The sequence below is a fragment of the Scardinius erythrophthalmus genome (genome assembly GCF_964197995.2).
Source record: "Scardinius erythrophthalmus genome assembly, chromosome: 17".
Lineage (NCBI taxonomy): Eukaryota > Metazoa > Chordata > Actinopteri > Cypriniformes > Leuciscidae > Scardinius > Scardinius erythrophthalmus.
The window spans coordinates 27751609-27775503 of record NC_138237.1 but is presented as its reverse complement, the minus strand read 5'-3'; the positions used below and the strand labels follow the sequence as shown (position 1 = coordinate 27775503).

General features: G+C 37.8%; 1 protein-coding gene across 3 annotated transcripts in view; it reads left to right on the top strand.

Moving 5' to 3' along the window:
* sgcd (sarcoglycan, delta (dystrophin-associated glycoprotein)) overlaps positions 1–23895 on the top strand; it is a 116184-nt gene that overhangs the window by 44878 nt on the left and 47411 nt on the right. For all 3 annotated transcript variants that reach the window (XR_014031910.1, XM_081390337.1, XM_081390338.1), the window contains exons 3-5: positions 5910–6011; positions 11841–11928; positions 14734–14853. Coding sequence is in view for 2 of the 3 variants with exons in the window: in XM_081390337.1 (XP_081246463.1) it covers positions 5910–6011; positions 11841–11928; positions 14734–14853 (310 nt within the window). In the remaining variant the exon portion in view is untranslated. The remainder of the gene's footprint in view (positions 1–5909; positions 6012–11840; positions 11929–14733; positions 14854–23895) is intronic.

The following is a 23895-nucleotide window of genomic DNA, read 5'->3' as shown; positions in this document are numbered from 1 at the left end:
ATCTTGTGAAAAGGGGCATAATATGTCACCTCTAAAATATCAGGAGAGTTCTACTATTGCGGAATTTAGAGATTAGATATACAGTAGATCCAGGTCGTTTAAGACCCGAATATGTAATAATGATTGACAAAACATTTATGAATTAAAGGGTTAATCCCAAATAATTGTATTATATTGATAGCCTGATGAGTCAAATTCACAGGTGAAGCGAATATCATTGATCATCTTCTAACAAGGCCACATATAAATGTCTGGGTAGATTAATTGGTAGGCAAACAATCAGTTCTCATAATCAACATGTTGGATGCAGAAGAAATCTGACTTTGACAAGGGCCGAATTGTTATGGCAAGGCAACTGGGTCAGAGTATCTCTGAAATGGCAAGGTTTATGTGTTGCTCCTGGTCAGCAGCGGTGAGAATTTACCAACAGTGGCCCGATGAGGGATAAACTATAAACCGGCGACTGGGTGTTGTCAAGCTCATCGATGTGCAAGGGCAGCAAAGGCTATCCCCTATGGTCCGAGCCAATAGAAGGTCCACTGTGTCACATGGCACACAAAAATGATGGTTATGGGGGGAATGGGTCACAATCGAATTGGGGCTGTGTAGCCGCAGACCAATCAGAGTGTCAATGATGACCCCTGTCCACCTTCGAAAGTACAATACTTTATACATGAAAAAGTTGCTTTTATATTTTAGAAAGGGGGTCCCATCATAGCCCAAGGGGAAATGATCACACTTGGAGGTCTGGAACCTAGAAGTAATTTTTCTGCTAATTCCGCAATAGCTTATTCGCAAGATCTGTGTCTTTCTTCCTTCTTTCTTTCTTTTTAAAGCACTCTAAACTGTCCCTCCCCTCAATGTCACAGCATCAGATAAAGGAGATTGTTTTTTCACCCGACCCCTCTTTGCAATTCTTGTCTCCTCTCTCACACATTCTCTTCCACAATAAATATCAAACAGCCAGTGCAGTGACACTGGTGGTGGAAATCAATTTACTCCTTGATGCTGCATAAACTGTGGCACGCCAGAGGAGGTTTGCTGATTCCCGCATGGTACCGTGCGGAAACACACCTGAGAGTTTTCGGCCTTTCTGTCAGCTGCTGCAAACATGCCTGAATAATTCATCATATTCTTTGCCTTTCCTCTGCCCATATCCGCCACTCCTTCGATTCTGCTTTGATTCATGTAGAGAAAGACCTGGAAATATTCACTATCATATGGCGCCTAATCTCCTTCCTTCCCCTTCTCCTGTATCTTTAATTAGTTTGCATTCTATCACCACAAAAGCCAAGTTTTACTTCCAACCTGCCCTAAATCTCTTCTACTGAAAAAGATAATAAATAAATTTGGGATTTTTAGATCTGGTTTTGGAACATGATAGTTGGTTACAAGCAGCTAATTAGCATGATTGTAATGTTAAATTTGTCAACTATTTTTATTTTGTTTTTTTGTTTGGTTTTAGTTCTTTATCAAATGACGTTTTTAGTTTTTTTGGCATATTTAGTCAACCTGTCCTGTTTTTTGGTTAGTCAAGTTTTAGTTGACTAAAATTCTGGAAATTTGAGTCTATTTTTTATCATTATTTGATTCTCTTCTTCCTCTTTTATATAGACTACTAAGGTACCAAATAGTAAACACTGTGATTCCACACACTGACTTTGATTCCTATCCACATGCTAATGTGTCTTCTCAATCCAAACAGACCTGCAAATTGCAACAGCATGACTCAAAGAGTCTGTTACAGAAGTCAGATATAGTAAAACTTATTCCCCATATTTGCTCATGTTAATGACAGTTGTGGAAAGAAAATGGCCAGCAGACCAAAGCAGGGTACAATTGTGACAGGCACTTTGATCCTTTGATGTGAACATTATTAAATATGGTGATAAGAGCTTGTGAGGGATAGGAAGTGGCAAAAGATTCCTCACCAAAGGCTTCAGACTTCAAAGCAAACAGTCTATGTTTACTGTAAGAGTAATGTTAAAATAGCAAGCTGGGCTATTGGGACCATGTATCAAAACACATTTGCATGCATTTAATGCTTAGTGCAAGCCCGGAGTGGCCATCGGGAGAATTGGGAGAATTTCTGGCGGGCCGCCCTAAGGTTGGGCTGGCAGGAACCTTCCACTTGGTTCGACATAAACACAGTTTCACACGGGATGTGGAAAGCACAAGTCCCTAGTTCATTTTCAATGAGAGACAAACAAAACAGTCAAATTGTAGGCGGTTCTAGCGGCAAATACGATGTGCAAGCAGTGCTCGTACACCCGAAAGCCCGTCACTTGCAGCTCTTCGTAGTTGTTATAAATATTATTATATGGTGTAAATATATATTACGCACACAGTAAGGTGAGCCACATGACCTCTCCCCTGCTTTCTCTCCATGCGTTAAATGCATGTTACAGTATTGGGTGACTGATAATTGAAGTAACTATCACACATCTCTCCTTTTTATATAAAGCAGCGCATCAGTTTATGCAATGCATGAAAAAAAACATTCGTTTTCTTGTCATTTGGCAAAGAGTATGGATACTCTCTCACACACATGTGCATACCCAGAGAGATATCTATCTACCATGTACAGGACAGATAATAGTTGTAAAACACACGTTTATGTGCTAGGTTTAAAATTGTTGTTTCTTGTTTGTTTTTGTTATTTCCTGACAAACTAACGGACAATTTTGAATTATCCGTCAATGTTTTTAAAATCAAAGTAAATGATTAACATTTTTGTAACAATATCATGGTTTTTATACAGTTGGAGCATGACATTTTAGTCTAATCCACACTGCTGATATTAATCTGATATTCATTTTAAATTTATTGGATGTTCAAAGACATGCAATGTGAGAACAGGCCAGTGGGGGAGTGAGGAGGGGGACAATCACACCAAGGCACGGTACAAGTGTGAGTACACCCTAAGGGAAGTGTTATGTCTACAATAAATATGGCTACACTAATTTCACATTAGTGAAATTTGGGCACATTTTATTTTATATTGTCAATAGAAAACCAAACACCTTTTTTGTTCCTTCATTGATCATTGATTCCTATTGAAATTATGGAGTTTCGTATGGCTTACGAAAAGTGCTGAAGGTTTGTTGAATCTGCTTGCTTTGTTAAAGTTTTCCTTGTCATTGGAAAGTGAAATATTTGTTATTACTTGATTTGAATCACTTGATGTTCTTCTGGGATTTCTGTTGTGGAGATTGCTTGACTAAACAAATCTGGATTTGGTGTTGATTTTTTTTTTTTTTTTTTTTTACTGCTAAAAACAATGGGGGATGTATTATTTTTTATATGAAAATATATGTATTAATTTATTTACACCTTTTTTTTCACTGAAATTTTCTGCAAACTGCCTAAAACTTGTTGTGACATGAGGGTTCTGGACCCCAGTTTGAAAACCACTATTTTATAAATCTATAATTGTCTATTTTAATTCGTTAACATCAAAAAACACTGTAGAAATAAAAAGAAGAAGGTTAAACAGTGTTCTTATTTTCCAGTGAAAACACCCTTAAAATAAGATACTGTAGATTTACTGAGAAGCACAATCATGTAAAATAGTAATACTTGTTTTCAGAAAATATACATTGAATTATTTTTTTTTTACCTCATTGGCATTTATTTAAGCATAAATGTAAAAAAGTTTTGAGAGGTTTTATGTTAATTGATAAAGAAGTCTTGCTTTAAATTTAGCTTTTTAAAATGTTATTTTGCTTTTCATTTAAATATTAGGTCCCACTTTATATTAAGTGGCTTTAAGTACTATGTACTTACATTGAAATTAATAATTTTACACAATGTACTTATTGTGTAACTACATGTTTTTACATTGTACTTACATTTTTAAAATTCCTGCATGTAATTACAGCTTTAATTAATTTATGTAATTACATTTGTAATTACACAGTTGACCCTTCCCTTACACCTTAAACCTACCCAATCCACCACACCTGTCCTAACCTTACCCGTATCACACCTCAATAGCAGCAAAAGTGTTTTACAATACAAAATGAACACAATAAGTACATTGTACTTATTTTTTGATGTAAGTACATAGTACTTAACGCCACTTAATATAAAGTGGGACCAAATATTATTTAACGAATGTTTACAATTTGTTATTGGGCAAAAATACTGATTAAGATATATTTGTTTAAGACAAAGATTCATTCATTCATTACAGTGAGGCAAAATCTAATTTACTTGCAAAAAATTTTCTTACCAATAGCTTTTTTTACCATGTGTTCCTATAGGTGTCTAGTAACACCTCCCAATTTATCCACGGCCAAATCCTCGGGGAAACGCCTGGAGAGGCAATCAAACTTGGGGTGGCCAGACGTCCTGGGTAAAAATAATAATTAAAAAAAAAAAAAATTCAATATTACCTTTTGAGATGTCTAAGTAGGGGTTTTTAGGGGTGCCGAATCTATCCCAGCCATTAGTTTTGACTAAAAATTACTCCAAGTCCATACAAAAACCACATAAAAATGGTTTTATTGAACAATTACAAAACAAAACTTACTAAATCGGTTTAAGGCCAGACACTACAGGTGAATAGAGTCAAATTTTTAACTAGCAGATATCACCATGAAACTTTCCCAGTTGATTACCTATATTAAGATGAGAAAAAAATGTATTACAAGTTTTCTGTAATTTAATGTTTAAATATGCAAATTAGGCTATATCTAATTAAATATGCACTAATTTGTATATCTTTTAAAAAATGAAATCTGAGTATTGGATAAAGCCAGGTTAAAAATTATTTTTTCATTGTGTTCACATATTAGATGGGAAAAAAATTATGGATATCTAATTAATTTATGGATATCTACTTTTGTTATCCTGTAAATCCGAAAATACTGTCAATAGCCTTAAATGATTTTCGCCATGTTTTTTTGGAATAAAATGTAATATAAATCAGGCTAGGAATAATATATTTACAAATCCCTCTGTATATGTCTTCATAATATAACTAGGTACAAGACTGGAGAGTTTGGTGTATATAGGTGCTACTGAAGTGGAGATTTCAGACTTGGAGTATGAGAGAAAAGTCATTTTGAGAAAATGGCCTTTAAAGATTTATCATCAGCCAATGAGATTGCGCATTCAGCCCTTTTACTGTACTTTCACAATTGGTTGCTGATAAAAATGAAATGACCATATTTGGATCTGACAGTTGGAAATAATTTTTAACCTGGCTTTATCCAATACTCTGATTTCGTTTTTTAAAAGATATGCAAATTAGCACATATTTAATTAGATATTGCCTAATTTGCATATTTAAAAATTAAATTACAGAAAACTTGTAATACATTTTTTTCTCATCTTAATATAGGTAATCAACTGGGAAAGTTTCATGGTGATATCTGCTAGTTACAAATTTGACTCTATTCACCTGTAGTGTCTGGCCTTAAACCGATTTAGTAAGTTTTGTTTTGTAATTGTTCAATAAAACCATTTTTATGTGGTTTTTGTATGGACTTGGAGTCATTTTTACTCAAAACTAATGGCTGGGATAGATTTGGCACCCCTAAAAACCCCTAGTTAGACATCTCAAAAGGTAATATTGAAAAAAAAAAAAAAAAACATTATTTTTACCCAGGACGTCTGGGCACCCCAACTTTGATTGCCTCTCCAGGCGTTTCCCCGAGGATTTGGCCGTGGATAAATTGGGAGGTGTTACTAGACACCTATAGGAACACATGGTAAAAAAAGCTATTGGTAAGAAATTTTTTTGCAGATTGGCAAAAAAAATTCCTAACTTTCCCTAACTACATGTCATAATCTAAAAATGTTTGAACAAAAACTCACAAGCATCTTTTTTCATTCATGTCATTAACCCGTTGTATTTCTCTCTCCCTTTCTTTTCCTCTCTTTCTCTCTACCTCTTTCTACAGGATGGCATGGGTAACCTGCGTATCACAGAAAGAGGCCTGAAACTGGAGGGCGATTCGGAATTCCTTCAGCCGCTGTATGCCAAAGAAATCCAGTCCAGACCAGTAAGTGCACATCAGGGCCTGTCAGCATGGTGTCTGCGCGATAGCAAGGAGGACATACATTCTATCTCTCACACAATGTCCGGGCGTAATAATATCAGTGAGGCTGCAGTGGACGGATGGCTTGATAATGTGTAGGGTGCTGGCGTTATCTCATCTGTCTAGCACGAGTGAGACTAGAGAGAGTGAAAGACAGAGTGATAGAAAGAAACAGACAGAGGAGATGAGGTGAGGTGAATAGCAATGGCCTGATGGGACTGGTGAAGAGAGGAAACTCCCATCTACTGCAGTAGGAAATAAAAGACTCCTGGTATGCATGCATGGTAAAAATAAATAACGCAAAGCAGAAAAAGTGAAGGGAAGCGCTTTTGAGTACCAACATTTTTGCCATTTTTGGGCAAAATAACGCAATAACGCATTCATTTTTTTTTCTCTCTTTCGCGCAGGTTATGTTTTGAAAGACGATGTCCTGTAGCTCAGGCACGGCCCCACTTTTCAACAGTCCCACCCCAAAAAAAAAAAAAAAAAAAACTTTTACTATATTCTAATTTTGTCAATAATTATATAAAAAAATCGCCAATAAGCTCATAATTTGTGCTAAAATAGTGTTTAGTTTTAAAAAACATTTTAAAAAGCTGGTTATATTTTGATGTTTCTGCGCAAGTTCAGCAGACAGGGAGGTTCGGGTTTGTTCCGATCAGAGCTCGTGAGTGGAGAGCGCATTTCTGAATATTCCGCTCCGCTCGTTCATTCCGCAGGGTCGCTCGCTCAATAGTCCTGTTGTCTGGTTCAAAAATATGTGGAATAAGGGCTGCTTCCGACTAAAAAATTTTTTCCTAGTCGACTATAGGCTAGTTGTTCATTTAAGTCATTCGTGGACAAATCGCCCCTTGAATTACTTATATAGCCTACAGGATAATGAGCGTGTACGTAGCCTAATATAGCCCACTCAAGCGCACGATCGCACGCCTAAAGCTTGCCACAAAGAACCGGTAAAAGTAATGATTATGAATGCGTCTAAATACGCTGTGAATGTGAATGTGAATGTGCATTATACGCTGAGTTTCGGTTAATTTACGACGAACTCCAGTTCACTCGCCGGCGCCTCCATGTCGTGATTCTGCTAGGCTATATTAAAATTAAGATATAATTAGTAAAACGAAATAAAATTTAAAGAAAGGCAGCTGTTCTGTTTGAGGTCTCTGTGAAAGTTGTAAAGCAGTCTTTTAGTGCCGCTTTCAGAGCGCTCACGTCCGTAACCGAGAACTGACACGTTGTTTTTTCCCTCATAAATGCGAACACGAAAAATAAAATAAAATTAATATTATAATGTTTTTTTGTTGGGTCAGACAATAATTACCAAATTTCTCTCTCATATTGCTCCTCATAACCACTGTAAAAGGGTAAAAAAAAAAAAAAAAGTCAAATTAATATGGACGGAAGTTAAAAGTGGTGGGTACAAAATGACTCATGACGAAATCTGGTGGGTACGCGTCACCACCGCCCCCCCCCCCTTAGTATATTCAGTCCGTGCATTCGGTCTTAAAGTGACAGCAGCCTAATATTCCCGCTGTTGTCTGTGTCATTAATGTTAATAGAATACAATACAGCTTTAACAAAGATGAACCTATATTTAATTTCTACAGAGAACAAATAGTGTTATTTTACATTTAGGCAGCTTGTAGGATAAGTGTGCCGTGTAAAGTTAGCCTGGTAAGCCAGACCTAAATCAAGATGTTAGGTCTGGCAACTCACCATTGGCAGGGCTCAGTCCGAAGGGCGGGATAAACGGTTGTATTTCAAATTCCCTCTGCACGCAATAGGATAGCGCAACAACCAACCAGAGCGTTTTCCCTCCAGCAGAGCTAGTTGATAAATTAAACTTTTGCCGTATCTGGTCGGCAAAACTACGAACACATCTTCCTCTTTTAATGACTTAAGTGCCGTTCTTTGTTTTTTTCTCAAAGAAAAGCTTTACTCCAACTCCTCCAGAGTTGCGGCCAAAGCCGATTCGAAAGACCGTTGTTCACCAGCAGCAGCAGCAGCCATTCTTTGTTTTCAAGTTACAGGGAATTCACGCAAAACCGTCACAACTCTGCCATCATTATGTTAAGCCCGCCCACCGACTCTATACACGATTTGATTGGCCTGATTAGAGCTTGTTTTTTCCAGCTCGACACTCAACGGAGAGTTGCTAGACTACCTTGGCTGCATAGATAGATAGATGATGCATTGCAGGAACATTCCCATAAAGTGAACAATAAGAACTGTAACCACAGTAACTCACCAGATGTTGCCACATTTCTAGTTCATAGCAACCTGGGGATGCATCTACCAACCAATTGATCCGCTGGTGCTTAACTGACTGCCACATACTGAAGCATACAAAATGATTAACTGAATTTTATTTTTTAAATAAAGGATATCAAATAATTTACTATAGTTCATTGAAATAGAAATTAAATATTTACTACTATTCTTCATTATTTCACACTCTCTTTTGTGATGAGGCCTTCAAATGTAACATTCCAAACCTTTTGTTTTTTTCGATGTATGTTAGCTGGTACATTTTAGATGTTATAGATGTTTAGATGTTTTATTCAGAAGGTCACAGCGTATGAATAATTGAACACCTGTTGCATTCCTGATGTTTCTCTGTGTAAACAACTCTCATATGATGAATCTGGTTCACATTTCTATTACATTGAGACTTTAATGTCAGAATTGACCTTGTTTACTTTGTCATTGCACATTTTAGTTTGTATTCTGCACGATTCACAAAAAAATGTCTTCTTTAAAAACTTGCTCAGCCTTTAATTTTCCTTTTCGGCTGGTGTCACAAATCCTTCCAACTTTTTTTAACCCCGCCTCTTTCATAACCACCTGGTCGTTTTTTCTCATTGCATTTCTGAAATACGTCAGATTTTTGTAACATATTGATGTTCATACTGTTTGATGTTCAATCACGTATACAGTACAGTGTTATAATTGATATATAACCAGGGCTTGACTTTAACACTCACCAACTGCGTGTGGACTTCAGTCACTCCTTTTAGCCAATTTGGCGGGTTGAATTTTATGTATAATATATACATTTTTCAACTGTAGTCTTTTAAAAAGGAATCTGAAATAATAAATTATAAGTGCAATGTAGTGTTATCAAAAATATTGACTTTTCGATACATATCGATACTGAAATATCTGAAACGCTTCCAATAATCATTTCCCACAGAATAGATACACGATACAAGCTGCACTTTCTCATCTCTCATCTCTCCGACAGTGAATTGACACACAAACCCGCCTCCCCTCACTCACTAATTTTATTTGCTCTGGATGAATAAATACCCAAAGTGCCTGAGCATAAAACCTCTTCTCAGTACAAAATGTAGTTATTTTTTGCTGCTTGTTGCGCTTAAACAGTCAAATACACACAAAGTAATGTCAAAATGCCAGTCTTGGCGAGTGTTAACGTATGTTTTTATGTGAACGTAAACAGTTGTGTAACAGTATAATGGGTCTGTACGTCAGGTCTTAAAGTGACAGCAGCCTAATTTACCTACTGCCAAATTATGAGATTATATTAAAATATCTATATGGCAGTTTTTCCCCATGGTATAGATTTCAAAATTGTGGACAATGAAAATGCTGAGTGTAACTTTGGAAAACCACTAGCCACAGTGGCTGGTGAGCAAAAAAGTTAATGTCAAGCCAACAACCAACTCAAAAAAAAAAAAAAAAAAGTAGTAATGTAAATATGTATTTTCCTGATTTAAATTTCCTCAATGACAAGGGATTTAATGAAAGATACTGTATGTGCATATCATAGAAAATATAGCTTGTGTTCCTCTTAATTAGCCTCACACATTTGTTTTCTGTTTCTGACCTATTTTTTGCAGATGTTCCCACAATAATGAAGAGCATCTGAAAAGAAAGCATTTTACACTTGAGTTAAAACAGAGCAGCAAAACTAAAATGCATAATTCAAATTAAAGACGTATCTCTGGGTTTTAATGTGAAAACACAGTATCTTTATTTAAAGAGTCAACTGGCGCTTGAAATATTGTTCATGATTATGACAGATATTTTTTTACTATTTTCAGCTGTATGCAGATTAATGCTTTGTATTTATTTATTTTTTTTAATCTATTCTTGGAAGAGACCATCTGCCCAACACTTAAATCAACCCAGACATGCATGCTGTGTGTTAATGTTTGATCAGCCCCTAAGCAGGGAGAGAAATCTTTACCAAGTGTTTGCACAGAACCCTGCCTAAGGAGAGACTTCACAAATGATTATATTGTGCACTCACAGGCGAACGTGTAACACTGCAATAATAAGTATTGTTGTCTTATTTTCCTGATACAATATTTAAACAGCCTTAAAAGACACATTCACCTGATTAGCATGACTACATACAATATTAAGACTTGTTTTCCGAGAATGTATCTTGATTGTATTTTGCACTGGCTGATTTTTTCATTAGTTTTAAACAGAATAATAATTGAGAGAGAGAGAGAGAGAGAGAGAGAGAGAGAGAGAGAGTTCAGGTAGAAATAGCTCTTTAAAGGTGCAGTAAGCAATTTCTGATAAACACTGTTGAAAGTGGATTGGACCAATCACCACAACAAACTTGTAGCCAATCAGGAGCAGAAGGCATGTCCACTCATGATTGGGGAGGAGAGACAGTGAGCAAGAGGGAGATTTGATTCGGCTGAGAGACATTACATTCCTTGTCGTTAGTGCGTCATCTTCGCTTTATTTTTCAAGAAGCATTATTTTGCTTTGCTTCTGCTATGATAAAGAGACATCTAGGGCGCTGTTGCTATTCTACCAGTGGGATAAATGACAAATGGGTTGACAAATGGGTTCACATTCCCTTTAAGAGCAGGCGCGCTTGTTCCATGGCGGATTGCTATTATAACGGCGGATTTGCCAGGCGCACGCCAGGAGCGGTTCACAGCCGCGGAGACCGACGTTCTCGTCAGGGCCGTAAAAGTCAGAGAAGTGACATTGTATGGGGATGGGAGAAACCCACCCAAATATGCTTTGGTCAAACAGGCGTATAATAATTTTGGTAAATGTGTAAGCTAGATTTATGCCTATTTTTTCACATCTTCATGGACACCACAATGAATTCCCTCATGTTGAATAGTTTTCCTTAATTTTCTGTAATTATTTATGGTTTGCAAAATGGCAACTGCTGCATCTGTGTGTAGATGAGAGAAGCAAAGTGTATGCGCGTTGTGCACACGCTACATTATGGCTAAGCATGCGCCCTTAAAATAGCATCTGAACGCGCCACTGAAAACACGCCACTGACTTTAGATTAGGTTTTTCCTGGTCTGTGGTGGAATTGTTTTCTGAAACTGCAAAATAGCACCAGGGAATGTATGCGCCGGAACACGCCTCCTCTTTTCGCTGAACCGCCCCCGGGAGCGCAAGTTCATTCCCTAATTTACAGACGTGCGTCTGTGGAGGGAAAAGTCTGTTGTGCGTCGGGTGCAAAATAGGAATGATACATGCATCGGTGTAAAGTCAATTGCGCTGGGTGCAGGATAGGGCCCCTACTCTTGCATTACTTGTTTGGGCATTTTTGGGGGGCGGAGCAATGAGCAATGATGTGTTTGTTTGGGTTGATTTGAAATATCAACAGTGTTCAACAATGATTCTCAGAAATCGCTTACTGCACCTTTAACATAACAATTGCAGGTTACCACTTTTTACAGTGTGGAAGACAATTTGTATTTTCTTTTTTCTTTTACATTTCAAGTAAAAAAGTTGAATTTATTTATTTTTTATTTATTTGTTGACTCTTCTTTTTAATGTCAGGGAAGCCCATTGTTCCTGCAGTCTTCTAAGAACGTGTCTGTCAACATCCTCAACGAGAAGAAGCAATTAGTATCTCAACTCGTTGCAGGTAAGCACACAAATACAAACACTCTTAAGCTAAGAATTGTTTAAAAACCCTCATGCAACCCCTTTGTGCTAATTTTAATGGTCTTGCTCCCCAAGATTTCGCAGACTATAAATCGTAATGAAGATTTCTTGCCCCATCTCTGTGGGCGTTTATATTAGGGTAGATAGCATGAAATGAAATATTCACTGAACTCAGGAGGCGACTATACGGGCCAATCCGCTCACAGGAGGAAAATGAATCCAGGCAGCAATAATGTTAGATTTTATGGGACAGATGGTTAAATTACTATTTTGAAAGAGTTAAAGGGTTATTTGATAGCCAGATTGTTATAGTCTCATCCTTCTCATGATGTAGCCTTTATAACTGTGACTAGAGACTTCATTACAGCGCAGTAATTGCATGTGCACAGATGCATGTACTATTAAGTCCTGGTTAATAGCATACTAGTAAGGCTATATTTTAATGAAAGTAATTTAGCCTTAAATGGACTAGTTAAGTGACTTTCACTTGAGTTATGGTGCTAGAACAACTGTATACAAAACAAAATTAAGTGGAAGTGTAAGAACAAGTATGTGTTTCATTAATTGAATTCTAATGTGCATTGTATACTAGCTGGTCAGAAAAGTCATGAATGTGCCAAATGGCAAATATTTTAATTGCGTGCTGCTTGTTTGCAGTAGTATATATTTTAGAGATGTAACGGTACACAGACGTCACGGTTCGGTACGTAGATCGGTTTTGGGGTCACGGTTCAATACGAGTTTGGTACAACAGGAAAAAGCAACAAACCCCTAATGCTATTTGTTTTTCCATTTATTTTGAACATATATTGATGTACAGTATTACAGTTTGTTTCACCTAGTGGCACTCAGTCTCCCTGAGGTATTTGGTACAGTACTGCCTCCTTTAGTGTTTTAAGCAGTAAACAGAATGCACTCTTGCATAGGTCCTGTTTTTTTGTAGGGCTAGTAAAAAACAAAAGTTATCTGGTTCACAATCAGCTACAATACTGAAAAGCATCTCTTGTTTTATAAAAGCACAAAATTAATGGAATAATGAAAAATAAAACTTGTGCAGAGATTCATTGTTGCGCTCCTGTAGTCTTTTTCTGCCTAGCTTCGGTGATTGGCACATCTGGATGATGTAATTTGATATTGTTTGAGATTCCTCATTGCTTAAAATAAAAAAATAAAAAAATAAGGAATTGTTGATTTGTTACTCTAACTGAGAGATTGACCAATGTTGCACGGTAAAATGCAAAGGCTGTTTTCAAGCTTATAGAGACAGAGCGTATTTAGGCCACGCCCACACCGGGGGGGGGGGGGGGCAATCCAACCGTCTCCATTGACTTTGCATTGCGAGAGGCTGCCTCCTTGACTTAAAACAAAAAACAAAACAATGTCGGAAAGCTGCCATGTGACAAGGTGTACAGCAAACAAGCTAAAAAAAAACCAGAAATAAGTTTTTATAATCTGTCGACCCCCCCAAAAAAAGCATTTAAGGACACAAAAGTGGATACAGGCAATTGAAACAGAGCGCAAGGTGTCATATTACTCTGAGAACTACGTCCACTGGAGCAGGGAACGTAATCGGCGACAGTATAGCTTAGCTTACAGAAATATAATATATAAAACTGACATTTGGATATTTGACTTACCAGTGACAAAATGTTTACTGCATTTTTTAGTGCATACTGAATGTCAGGATCCCAATTTACCCATTCGTTCCAGCCTGTACCCACTTTTGTGTCCTTAAACGCTCGCTTTTTTGGGGTCGACAGATTATAAAAACTTATTTCTGTTTGCTGTACACCTTGTCACACAGCAGCTTTTAGGCATTTTTCTGTCTTTTGTTATAAGTCATAAATGACAAGGAGGCAGCCTCTCGCAATGCAAAGTCAATGGAGACGGTTGGATTGTTTTCCCCCCCGGTGGGCGTGGTCTTCAGATTATGACGTGTTGCGCTCTGATTGGTTTTATCAAGGTGTTGTGCGCTGTCATTTTCTTTGCGCAGGAGAGTTCATTAACATGCGGAGACAATGGCGGATGCACAAAATATTGCGCTTTTTCAAGAAATCACGGAAAAGATGAGCGAGAAGGAGAAAATGTGCCATTTTAAATTTGAGCTTACTTCACCTTTCCACGAAGAGACAACGAGTTAAGTGGCACCTGAGGTATTCTATTTCCAGGATACGCACATTTAATCACTGGACTGTAGTAGTTAGACTTTCACGACACAAATCGGCACAATGCCAAATGATTTTTTTCTCATAACAGCGGAATCAACTTAAAATACTCCGTCATTTATGGTCATACAGATAAGAGTAAGACATTCAAAACTGTATTTTTATTTGTGTACACTCACAATGCAAAAAAAAAAATGTATTGTAAAATAAAGAAAACTAACAGGATGCCTCTTTTCTGCCGGTTTCTTTTCTAGGAAGTTTGTGGAGCGTCTCTAAAATTAATCAAAACTCAGCGTAAAGCTTCTAGCAAGCTCTTGCGTGCCATTTGAACTCTTGTTTTGGGTTGGTGGATAGATTGTCTCTTCTTCTTCTGCTCTTTTTCCTGTTGTGGCGGAAAGCAAACAGCGTTGCATTACTGTGCATGCCCCCTTCTGGATTGGAGTGTGAATGGCCTGTGACTGACTGTGTTTACCGAACCGTGACGTATATTCCGTGACGGTTCGGGGCGAATACATGTACCGTTACACCCCTAATATATCTATATAATAATAATTTGAGCTAGATTCTTTGGTGAGACATGGAAAATGCTCTTAATAAACTGTAAAATATATTTTTGCCAGGTTCTCATGGAATTTATGCACGGGGAAAAATGCTGGAGGTAAAATCAAGTGCAGGAAAACTGCTTTTCTCTGCGGACGACCATGAGGTGGTAGTTGGTGCAGAGAGATTACGAGTTATGGGTGAGTGAACATTGAAATTATAACACATTTGAGGGTATTAAACTGTTTTATGCTCACAGAAAGCCTTAGCCCTGTTCCCATCACACAGTTGTTTGGCACAGTCAACAAAGAGAAAGCTGAAGTGCTAACTGAGCCTCACAGAACAATTTTAAGCACAGACTGGCATGAGACATTGTCCTTCTTGTATGAATTGTGTTGGTAATTGATACAGTGGTATAATTCAATGAGTACATCCTGAGCTTTGATGTCAAACACATTCAGGAAATTCAGGAAACTCCAAGGTACTCTCTTTAGAAAGGTTAAAAAGCCTTTATTGTTATGGCTTGGTCATCTTTACACCTTTTAAACACTCCGACGCATTTCAGCATAAGTCTTCGTCAGGGAGTCAACGTGTTAAATAATTGATTTTGACACAACTACTGAATGATATTGTTGTTTTAATCAAAATGTTATTCCGTTGATTTTTATTTTATTGCTGTATGGTTGATAGAAAGTAAACATTTTCCAGATATTATTTGATCAGTTTTGGCTTTAGTACAGAGACAATATGGCATCTTTATTATTAATATTATTTTGATTATTATTAAAGGCATATTGGCCCATTTATTCTCTAGTCCTATTAGCATGTTGAAAGAATATTGGCACAAATCGTTTTGAAAAGGCCTCTCAGTTTCTGGTCACATTTGGCATGAAAACAAGAAGCACTTGGCAGTGCTTTCCAACATTAAAACCCCAGATGGGTAGAATATATATGTTTTTTTTCCCCCCATTTATCTTTTTTTTTTTTTTTTCAATGATTTATTTTAGGAGGTGAAAAAAATCCTGGACTGTTCAAGGTTGTTTTGTGCTGTATTTGATCATGGAGCTTTGCTTGTCTCTAAGGTAGAGCTAAACTTCCTTTAAAGTGATTACTCAAGCCTGTGTACATCCATTTTCCCCCAATGATTTTCCCTAAGCCACAGTTCATTACCTTACATCCACTCAAACTCAGCAACGGACTGCAGCGAGAACAGGAGTATTTAGAACTGAATGTTTCTCTTTCGGATTTTATCTCAAGTGTTTCTGGGGTGATGCCAGGCATCTGAATTAGTTTGGTGGACCACACAGGGAGGATGTGCACGTTATGAGGTCAGGAAAATCCTGCTACTCTAATACTGAGATAAATGCAGTCTCCTTTTACGAGTCTATAGCTTAGAAACAATCTTAAGAGCTCCTGCCAATAGATCTACGCTCTAATGTCATGACAGCTGAGAGTGAGTCTAGAGTAAACACAACTTCAGTTGCCTTCAGAACACATCTGATCAACTCAGAATACAACTTTACACCTGTCAGTCCAAGCAAGACTTAACAAATAGCAATGATCACTCTAATATTTGTTCTTTGACAAAATCTCTTTCTATTGGGCAAATCTTTCAAAAATCTGATTCAACCAATGACTTGCAGGGCTTGACACCTATTTCTTTCCCCAAGAAAATGAAAAATTTAGGCACAAAGAACTTTATTGCAATGCAAATTGATAAAATAATTAGTTTTTCCTTAATTAAAAGAGATACATTGAGACATAGCAAAATGATTTTATTTATTTGAATTCAAAAAGTACCCTAGGTTTTTAATTATTTCAGCTCCAAACTGTTTTTTTTTTTTTTTTTTTTTTTTTTATGTAATAATTATGGGATTTTGTATATTTTAAACATTGAATTAAATACCAGATACAGTGTATTGTGTAACCAAAATACTAATAATAATCTGCACAATGCAGGACTTTTAATTATAAACAAGCACCTGGACTTATTTTGAAATGTCTTAACCGCTCCACTTCAGGGGGGACTGCCCTCACTGGCCTGAGCCCTCGGGTGTCAGGACCTCTTCCTTGCAGCCTTCTTGGAGATAATGACGATCCTCAGATCCCTCTCACCCCTCGAAGACTGCGGCTGAGAGCGCCCTCCCTGTCCCCAGCCTTTCTGTGGGGAAACACGGGAGGCTACGCTCTGCTTCTGGGTGGCACAGTGTGAGGAGCTGGCTTTGGTAGTTTGGGGCTGCTCCCGCTCAGCAGCCGCGGAGACATGAGAGCGACGGGGGATGAGCTTCTGGAAAGCCTCCTGGAACCTCTCAACGACTGAAATTACAGCGTCGCCGAAGAGGCCAGAAGGTGACGGGGCGCATCCATAAGAAAATTCTTGTCTTTTTCTTTAATATTGCTTAGGTTGAGCCACAGATGCTTCTCAGTGGCTCTGAGAGATAAATCTGTGGCTCGACGTAGTTCGCAAACGTCAGGGCCGATTCCCCCGCCCTCGTCCATGTCTTCTAACAACACAGCTTAGTAGGCCTGCAGCAGCGACATGGTATGAAGGCATGCTGCTGCCTGACCTGCGGCTGAGTAAGCTTTACCCACTAGCGAAGATGTGGTTCTGACTGGCTTAGTGGGTAATGCTGGGGACTTTAGGGAAGATGCCGCCTTGGGGGAGAGATAGCTTGCGATATTTGTGCACTATACACTCTGTACGAAACCGGTTTCTGTCTCGACACCTCGATGTGGAGATCGGGGAAAAACTGTAGGCCCCGGCGTTGAGGTTGTGACAATGATGGCATGAAGCTTTCGTCCAGCCTGCTTTTGGAATGAACGTCCTGCTTATCTGCTGGCCAGTCAATACTCAGTCTTTCAACTGCTCTTGTCACAACCTCAACCAGCTCCTCAAACGTATGAGACTGAGGTGGCGAGTCCTCAGTATCTCTTGCATAGACACTGGTTACATCTAGTTCCTCAATCGGGGCGGAAGGAACCGCAGCGCGTGCTTCCAAACCCTGAGAGAAGGCACTGGACCTTTCAGGTGAAGGCAGAGATAAGGCTGGACCCGTCTTTAACCCGCTGATAGGTTCATTTGCGAACCCCACGACTGTGATCGCCGCTGTGCCTCGGCAGCAGTGGGACCAGAGCCCCGGGGAACCCTAAACCTAACCCTCCATTCGTTGGTCTGATTACAAGGTAGTTTGTGACGTCAGAAACACCAGCGATTTCAAACCGCGTTTTTGAGTCTTTGGTTCACTGCAGTTTTAAGGAGAAAATGGTGTTGACTGATGAATTTGCACATAGTTTGTCTTAAAATCATACTTAAAAGGGACTTTAAGTGTATAAAAACTTTAACTCATGTTTATTCAGTGTAATGAAAATGAAAAGTTTCTATTTTACTTGACATTTACATTTACATTTTTAGAGGTTAAAAACAGTTTACGAAAGGTTGGTTAAAAAATTAACAATAGGAAACCAACATGAATACAAAGAGTATGTTTACATTTATGCATTTGGCAGACACTTTTATCCAAAGAGACTTTCTATTCACATCCACATTTTATCAGTTGCCATTGTCACACTCTACTTGTTTAAGTTAAATGAAGGAAGGGTACATTGACAAGAACTTGACATATAATTTTTTTATTTATTTTTTGTCTATCATGGATACTCTTATGTTATTGGCCCATTCTTGTCAATTCTTATAGCATGCAGAAAGATAGCATTCACCCCAATTAAGTACTAATTTCTTAATTGTGATATTGTGATATCTTCTAAGTTCTTTGAGATGCTAGTACAGTGTAAAAAGTGGTAACCTGCAATTGTTACATTAAAGAGCTATTTCTACCTGATCTTACCTTTAAATTTAGTTTTGTTGGTGTGACCTAATGTATATTTAGGTTGATTCAGTAGTGTGTAATAAAAAATATTCTTGAATATAATCGATTAGTTTAGAAGTTACCATTTGCAGCACATCTTTTAGGTTACCATTTTTTTCAATACTGAGCGTTTTCTAAAGAACTAGAGATGAATGTTCCTTGTGGGACTTAAAAAGATTCTGCTGCCATGAAGGCCTTTTTTTGCTTCTAATTAGAGGCTTTACTTTAAACAGTGTATGCACAAATAAATGAAAACGCATATACAGTCACTAAATGGGATGAATCATAGTTTCATAAAACAATCCAACCTTAAAGTCTTCCAGAACATGAAGAGCTCGCTGTGAAAACTTTTCTTTTCATTCACTCGCTGACTTTTCTTTCATGTGCTCGTCTCAGTGCAGAGGAGAATCATTCCCAGCTGGAGACATTTGATTACAGTATTTTGCAACTCTTTTATGATAAGCAGTGCTTCATCTGATGAGAGACTGCTATAGTATAAGTGTCGGCCCCGATATAAAAGAATACAGAGCAGGGAAGAAAATTCAAAATGCCTCACGGGGGGCGGGGGAGCTGCGAAATTCTGTTCGTATTTTGTTCAGCTCCACAGGAAGAGCAATAAGAGCAAATTAGGACAGACCCTGCAACATCTGCTCAGGCGCGTTGCCTTATTTCAATATGAGCTACTGGAAAGACCATGACTATTTTACTAAGATAGTAGGTTTGTTTTTTGTGCTTTTACTTGAGACAAAATTCAGGAAACTATCACCTAACCACGAACACTGAAATGCCAAGCATTCGAATTTACTAATGAAAGGCTGCAATATTTTCCTGTAAGACTGAAGCCAAAGAGTTATTTATATCTGAAACAATGATATGGCCTCCTTGCTGATGTTGTCCCAGGAGCGTTATATTAACCGGAGCTGAATGTCATTCTTCATTAATTTTAACAATCAGATGTTAAAGAGGGGAAAGCAATTTGCTTGGGTACCAAAGTCACTCCCGAGAGATGCTATGTCAAGCTTCGAGTCTCATAATGTGTGAGTAATTAGGCAATTTTACATTAAAATGTTAGATGGTTTTTAAAAATTGCCTTATGTAGCTGTTCGTTTATTCCCTTCTTTCGTGTAATCTTTTATTTTATGGTTTCTAGGGGCATAAAGAAATATTAAGGTTGAGACACAGCAGAGAAATAATTTGGCGTGAATAAAATCTGTTTAAGCTCATAGTGGAGGCCAGACATAATCTGTTGATTTCTTTGTAGGGTTTTTAGTAACACTTTTTTTTTTTTTTTTTTACATTAATGCATTAGCTATAACATTAACTAATGAGCACACATATTTTTAATGTATGTATTCATTTTTGTAAATGTTAGTTAATAAAAATACAATTCTTCATTGTTTGTATGTTAGTTCGCAGTGCATTAAGTAAGGGATAATGTACATCCAGCCTGTTGTTATCTCAGAATAAACCCGACAGGGTGATTAGGTGATTCTTGCATTGGCCTGAAGGGGGTATATTATACTAACCGGCTGGATGTACATTAATATTATTATCCCAACCTGCTGGATGTACATTATCCCGCATATTACACGGCTACTTGCCACATAAGTAAATAATTAGACACAAAATATTGATCTGTGTTGAAATATTTTATTAGGTCTCTAAACGCAAAGCTTCCGTGGAGAGAGTTTCAGCGCGGCAAGTTCAAACTAAACCGACATTTAAGAGATTCGGTATAGAGTCATACCACTTATTACACAGCATTTTGCCACATAAATAATTATGGAGATAAGAGATTTGATTTCAGATTAAACTGTTTTAAAATCGTACCGTTATAATCCAACAGTGTACAAAACAATAGTCACAAAATGGCAGCAACTGTGTTTGAATGAAACTAGAGAGAGCGAGTCCACGATACTGGATGGCATAATTAAATAACTGTACACAAAATATTGATTTTACTGAGTTTTAATATTTTAGTAGTTCGCCAAATAAAAACTTCCACAAAGAAAAAAGTTCCTAGCTAGCGTAGAGCGCTGCTGACTTCAGTAACCCAGATGAGCCTGTGTTATCTGTTTTCAGCAGTTCTTATCTGGGAATAACCTACCACGCGATTGACCAATCAGAATCAAGTATTCCACAGAGCTGTGTAATAACTAATGTTAACGGATACAAATTTTGATTTTGAAAATGTATTAGTAAATGTTAGAAGTATTGTTGATCATGCATCCATTAACTAAAGTTGACAATTGAAATGTTATTGTAAAGTGGTACTGAGATTTCTTACACTGATTTTAGTGAACATTTGTTGAATTCTGTTCAGTGGACTGGTAACACATTCTGTTGACTATAAGTAACGTTGCATCTATATGTCAACTGTCATTATGTCAAATGTTGGGAATTTTGTGGAATTCTGCAACGCTGAGATTTCTGGACAGCTCTGGGGTCACGGGTTTCGCTTTTTGCTCATTCCTTATCCGTTACCTGCCATTTAGCTTTCACCTGCCAGCAATTGTAAATAATTCAAATAGGATCTTTAAGCTCATCCCTTGGTTACAGGAATACAATCAAAAAAGCCCAAACTGCACAATCGCTTGAAACCACTATCATTCGCCCCAGTTTCCTTTCCTAAAGTCTTACTGGAAAATGACTGGGGAGCATCAGTGATGTTGAGAACCTGAAATGAGACATAGCAGCGCTCCGCTGTCATAATCGAAACGGGCCGTGACAGCGAATTTGCTGAATATTTCAGATTGTTCTTGTAGCTCTTCCTCACCAGTATGTTCAGTTAACAGCACGTGGGATACGATATTAGCAGTTGGATTATTTGCCTTAATTATAATTAACATGCATTGGTTAGCCTCCATTATATTCCAGTGACCCACAGCATATATATAAACAAATAACTTCCACTGCTGTGAGTCAAATATATATAATATATAAAATAATAAAAACAAGATAAAATGTTTGTCTATTAAAGAATATTCAATTAACTGCAATTATCGCAGCATGCAGCACTTAATGTTGCCTGTAATTAAAGCTGTTAATTGAATCTATAGACAAATTTGATTCGCTCCTTCTTGACGGGCTTCAATCTCAATGCATTTGTTGGGGCGATGGAGATTAACAGTCTGTGAAATGTGGTACAGGAGGATCCTTTACAGAGGAAATATGGCCCCTACATTTCACTGTTTTATTATGGCTGAATGGAAAATTTGACCATTGGAATTCTGTCAGATGACCATGGTAAGCGGATGATAAAGAGTCTATAAAAGCAGGAAAATTATGGTTAAGGCTCTGCTGTACCCACACACACAGAAATAATTCAGCTTGTCTCTGGTCACCAAGCAAGATTAGATTTTCACATTGAGCACGGTATATTGGTGCTGTGTGTCTCACGTCATGTCTTTTTATCTGAAACCTCATGGCATTATGAGCACACAAACATACCAAACCATACCATTTATAAGGGGTTTGATATATGGTTCTTTTTATAACATTTTCTTGGAATTTTCAATAGGAGCTGTATTAGTTGAGGCTACTCACTATTTTGATAATTTAGCCTTACAACAATAATTTTTTCTGTGAGATACAATGTGAAGTGGAGTAAATTTAGTGGTACACATTGAACTAGCTTGTCTACATACAGTACATGCAGTGTTCAGGCCAAATTACACAATATGCGATAAATGTTGAACACGAACTTCTCCATTCTCTACAGTATTAGAGAGAATAGCTAACTTAAAGTTATTGCTATAAGTTAGACCAATCGCTTTCAGTAGCGAAACAATAGCTTTCAAAACCGTGTTGCACAAAAGCATAATGGGCACATAGGAAGTCTGAATCAGTTTGTTTGCACAGTTCATGTAAATCACTGGTCAAATAAATGATTAATTGAGTCTTTTAAGTTTAAAGGGATGGTTCGGAGTAAAATCAACATAGGGTCCTTTGCACCATGATCTCGAGCCAAACACCCCCCCAGAAGCCTTTTTTCCCTTGGTCGAACATTATTAAAGTTTGAGCTTATTTAGAGATATCAGCCGAATGGCTTAGTGCAGGCGCTAACGGATCCAAGGTTGTATCTCGTAAATTACCCCACTAATAATGCCCAGAATGGTACCAAACTTATACAGTAGTACAAATAGGTTCTGTATTCATAAAACAAGGCATTGGAACGTTTGTAAGTACATCAGGAGTTTATTTAAATAACACTTGCCTGACAGCTCATGCTACTGCTAACCCGGATGTCGAGGTCACTTCCGTGATTTGGGAAAAGCACGTCAAAGTCCTGGCAGAAAGCGATGAATAAGGATGTAGTGTCAGAACGAATTATTTATTTTTCCGAAGTGTTGACAACTTAGTGTTAAAGGGATAGTTCACTTTGAAATTAAATTTTGGTATGTTTTAGCTTACCTCAAGGGCATCCAAGATGTAGGTGTCTTTTTTTCCGCAGTAGTTTCAATTTTGATATTTTTAGGTCAAACCGTTCTTGTCTGTCAGTCATTTAATGCAGGTCTGTGGTCACTGTCTCAAAGAGCATGCACAGAGTCCAAATTAAAACAATTCCCCATCGTCCAAATTAAACAATTCCCCATTGTAAGTACACATTGATGGCCTAAGACACGAAACAAGCGGTTTGTGTGAGAAAACGAACAGTATTTATATCGTTTTTAGCTCTTATACACAGCCACGTCCAAGTGATCTGAGGGCGCGCGCGCATCCTGGTGTGTGACGTGTGCGCAGACTGGTGCATAGATATAAACACTAGATGTCGCCTTGGCTACGGCAGTTCATTGGAACGAATGTCTTTAAGGCAACATCTAGTGTGTATATATCTATGCACCAGTCTGCACACGTCACACAGCAGGAAGCGCCCGCGCCCTCAGATCACTTGTGTATAAGAGCTAAAAACGATATAAATACTGTTCGTTTTCTCACACAAACCGCTCGTTTCGTGTCTTAGGCCATCAATGTGTACTTACGATGGGGAATTGTTTAATTTGGACGATGGGGAATTGTTTTAATTTGGACTCTGTGCATGCTCTTTGAGACAGTGACCATAGACCTGCATTATATGACTGACAGACAAGAACGGTTTGACCTAAAAATATCAAAATTGAAACTACTGCGGAAAAAAAAGACACCTACATCTTGGATGCCCTTGAGGTAAGCTAAAACATACCAAAATTAAATTTCAAAGTGAACTATCCCTTTAACTCATAATTGTTGAAAACTGGTACTATCAACAAAATATTAGTGCATTCCTGGAACTGGGCGTTGTTACACTACATCCTTATGCATCGCTTTCTGCCAGGACTTTTACGTGCTTTTCCCAAATCACAGAAGTGACCTCGACATCCGGGTTGGCAGTAGTTA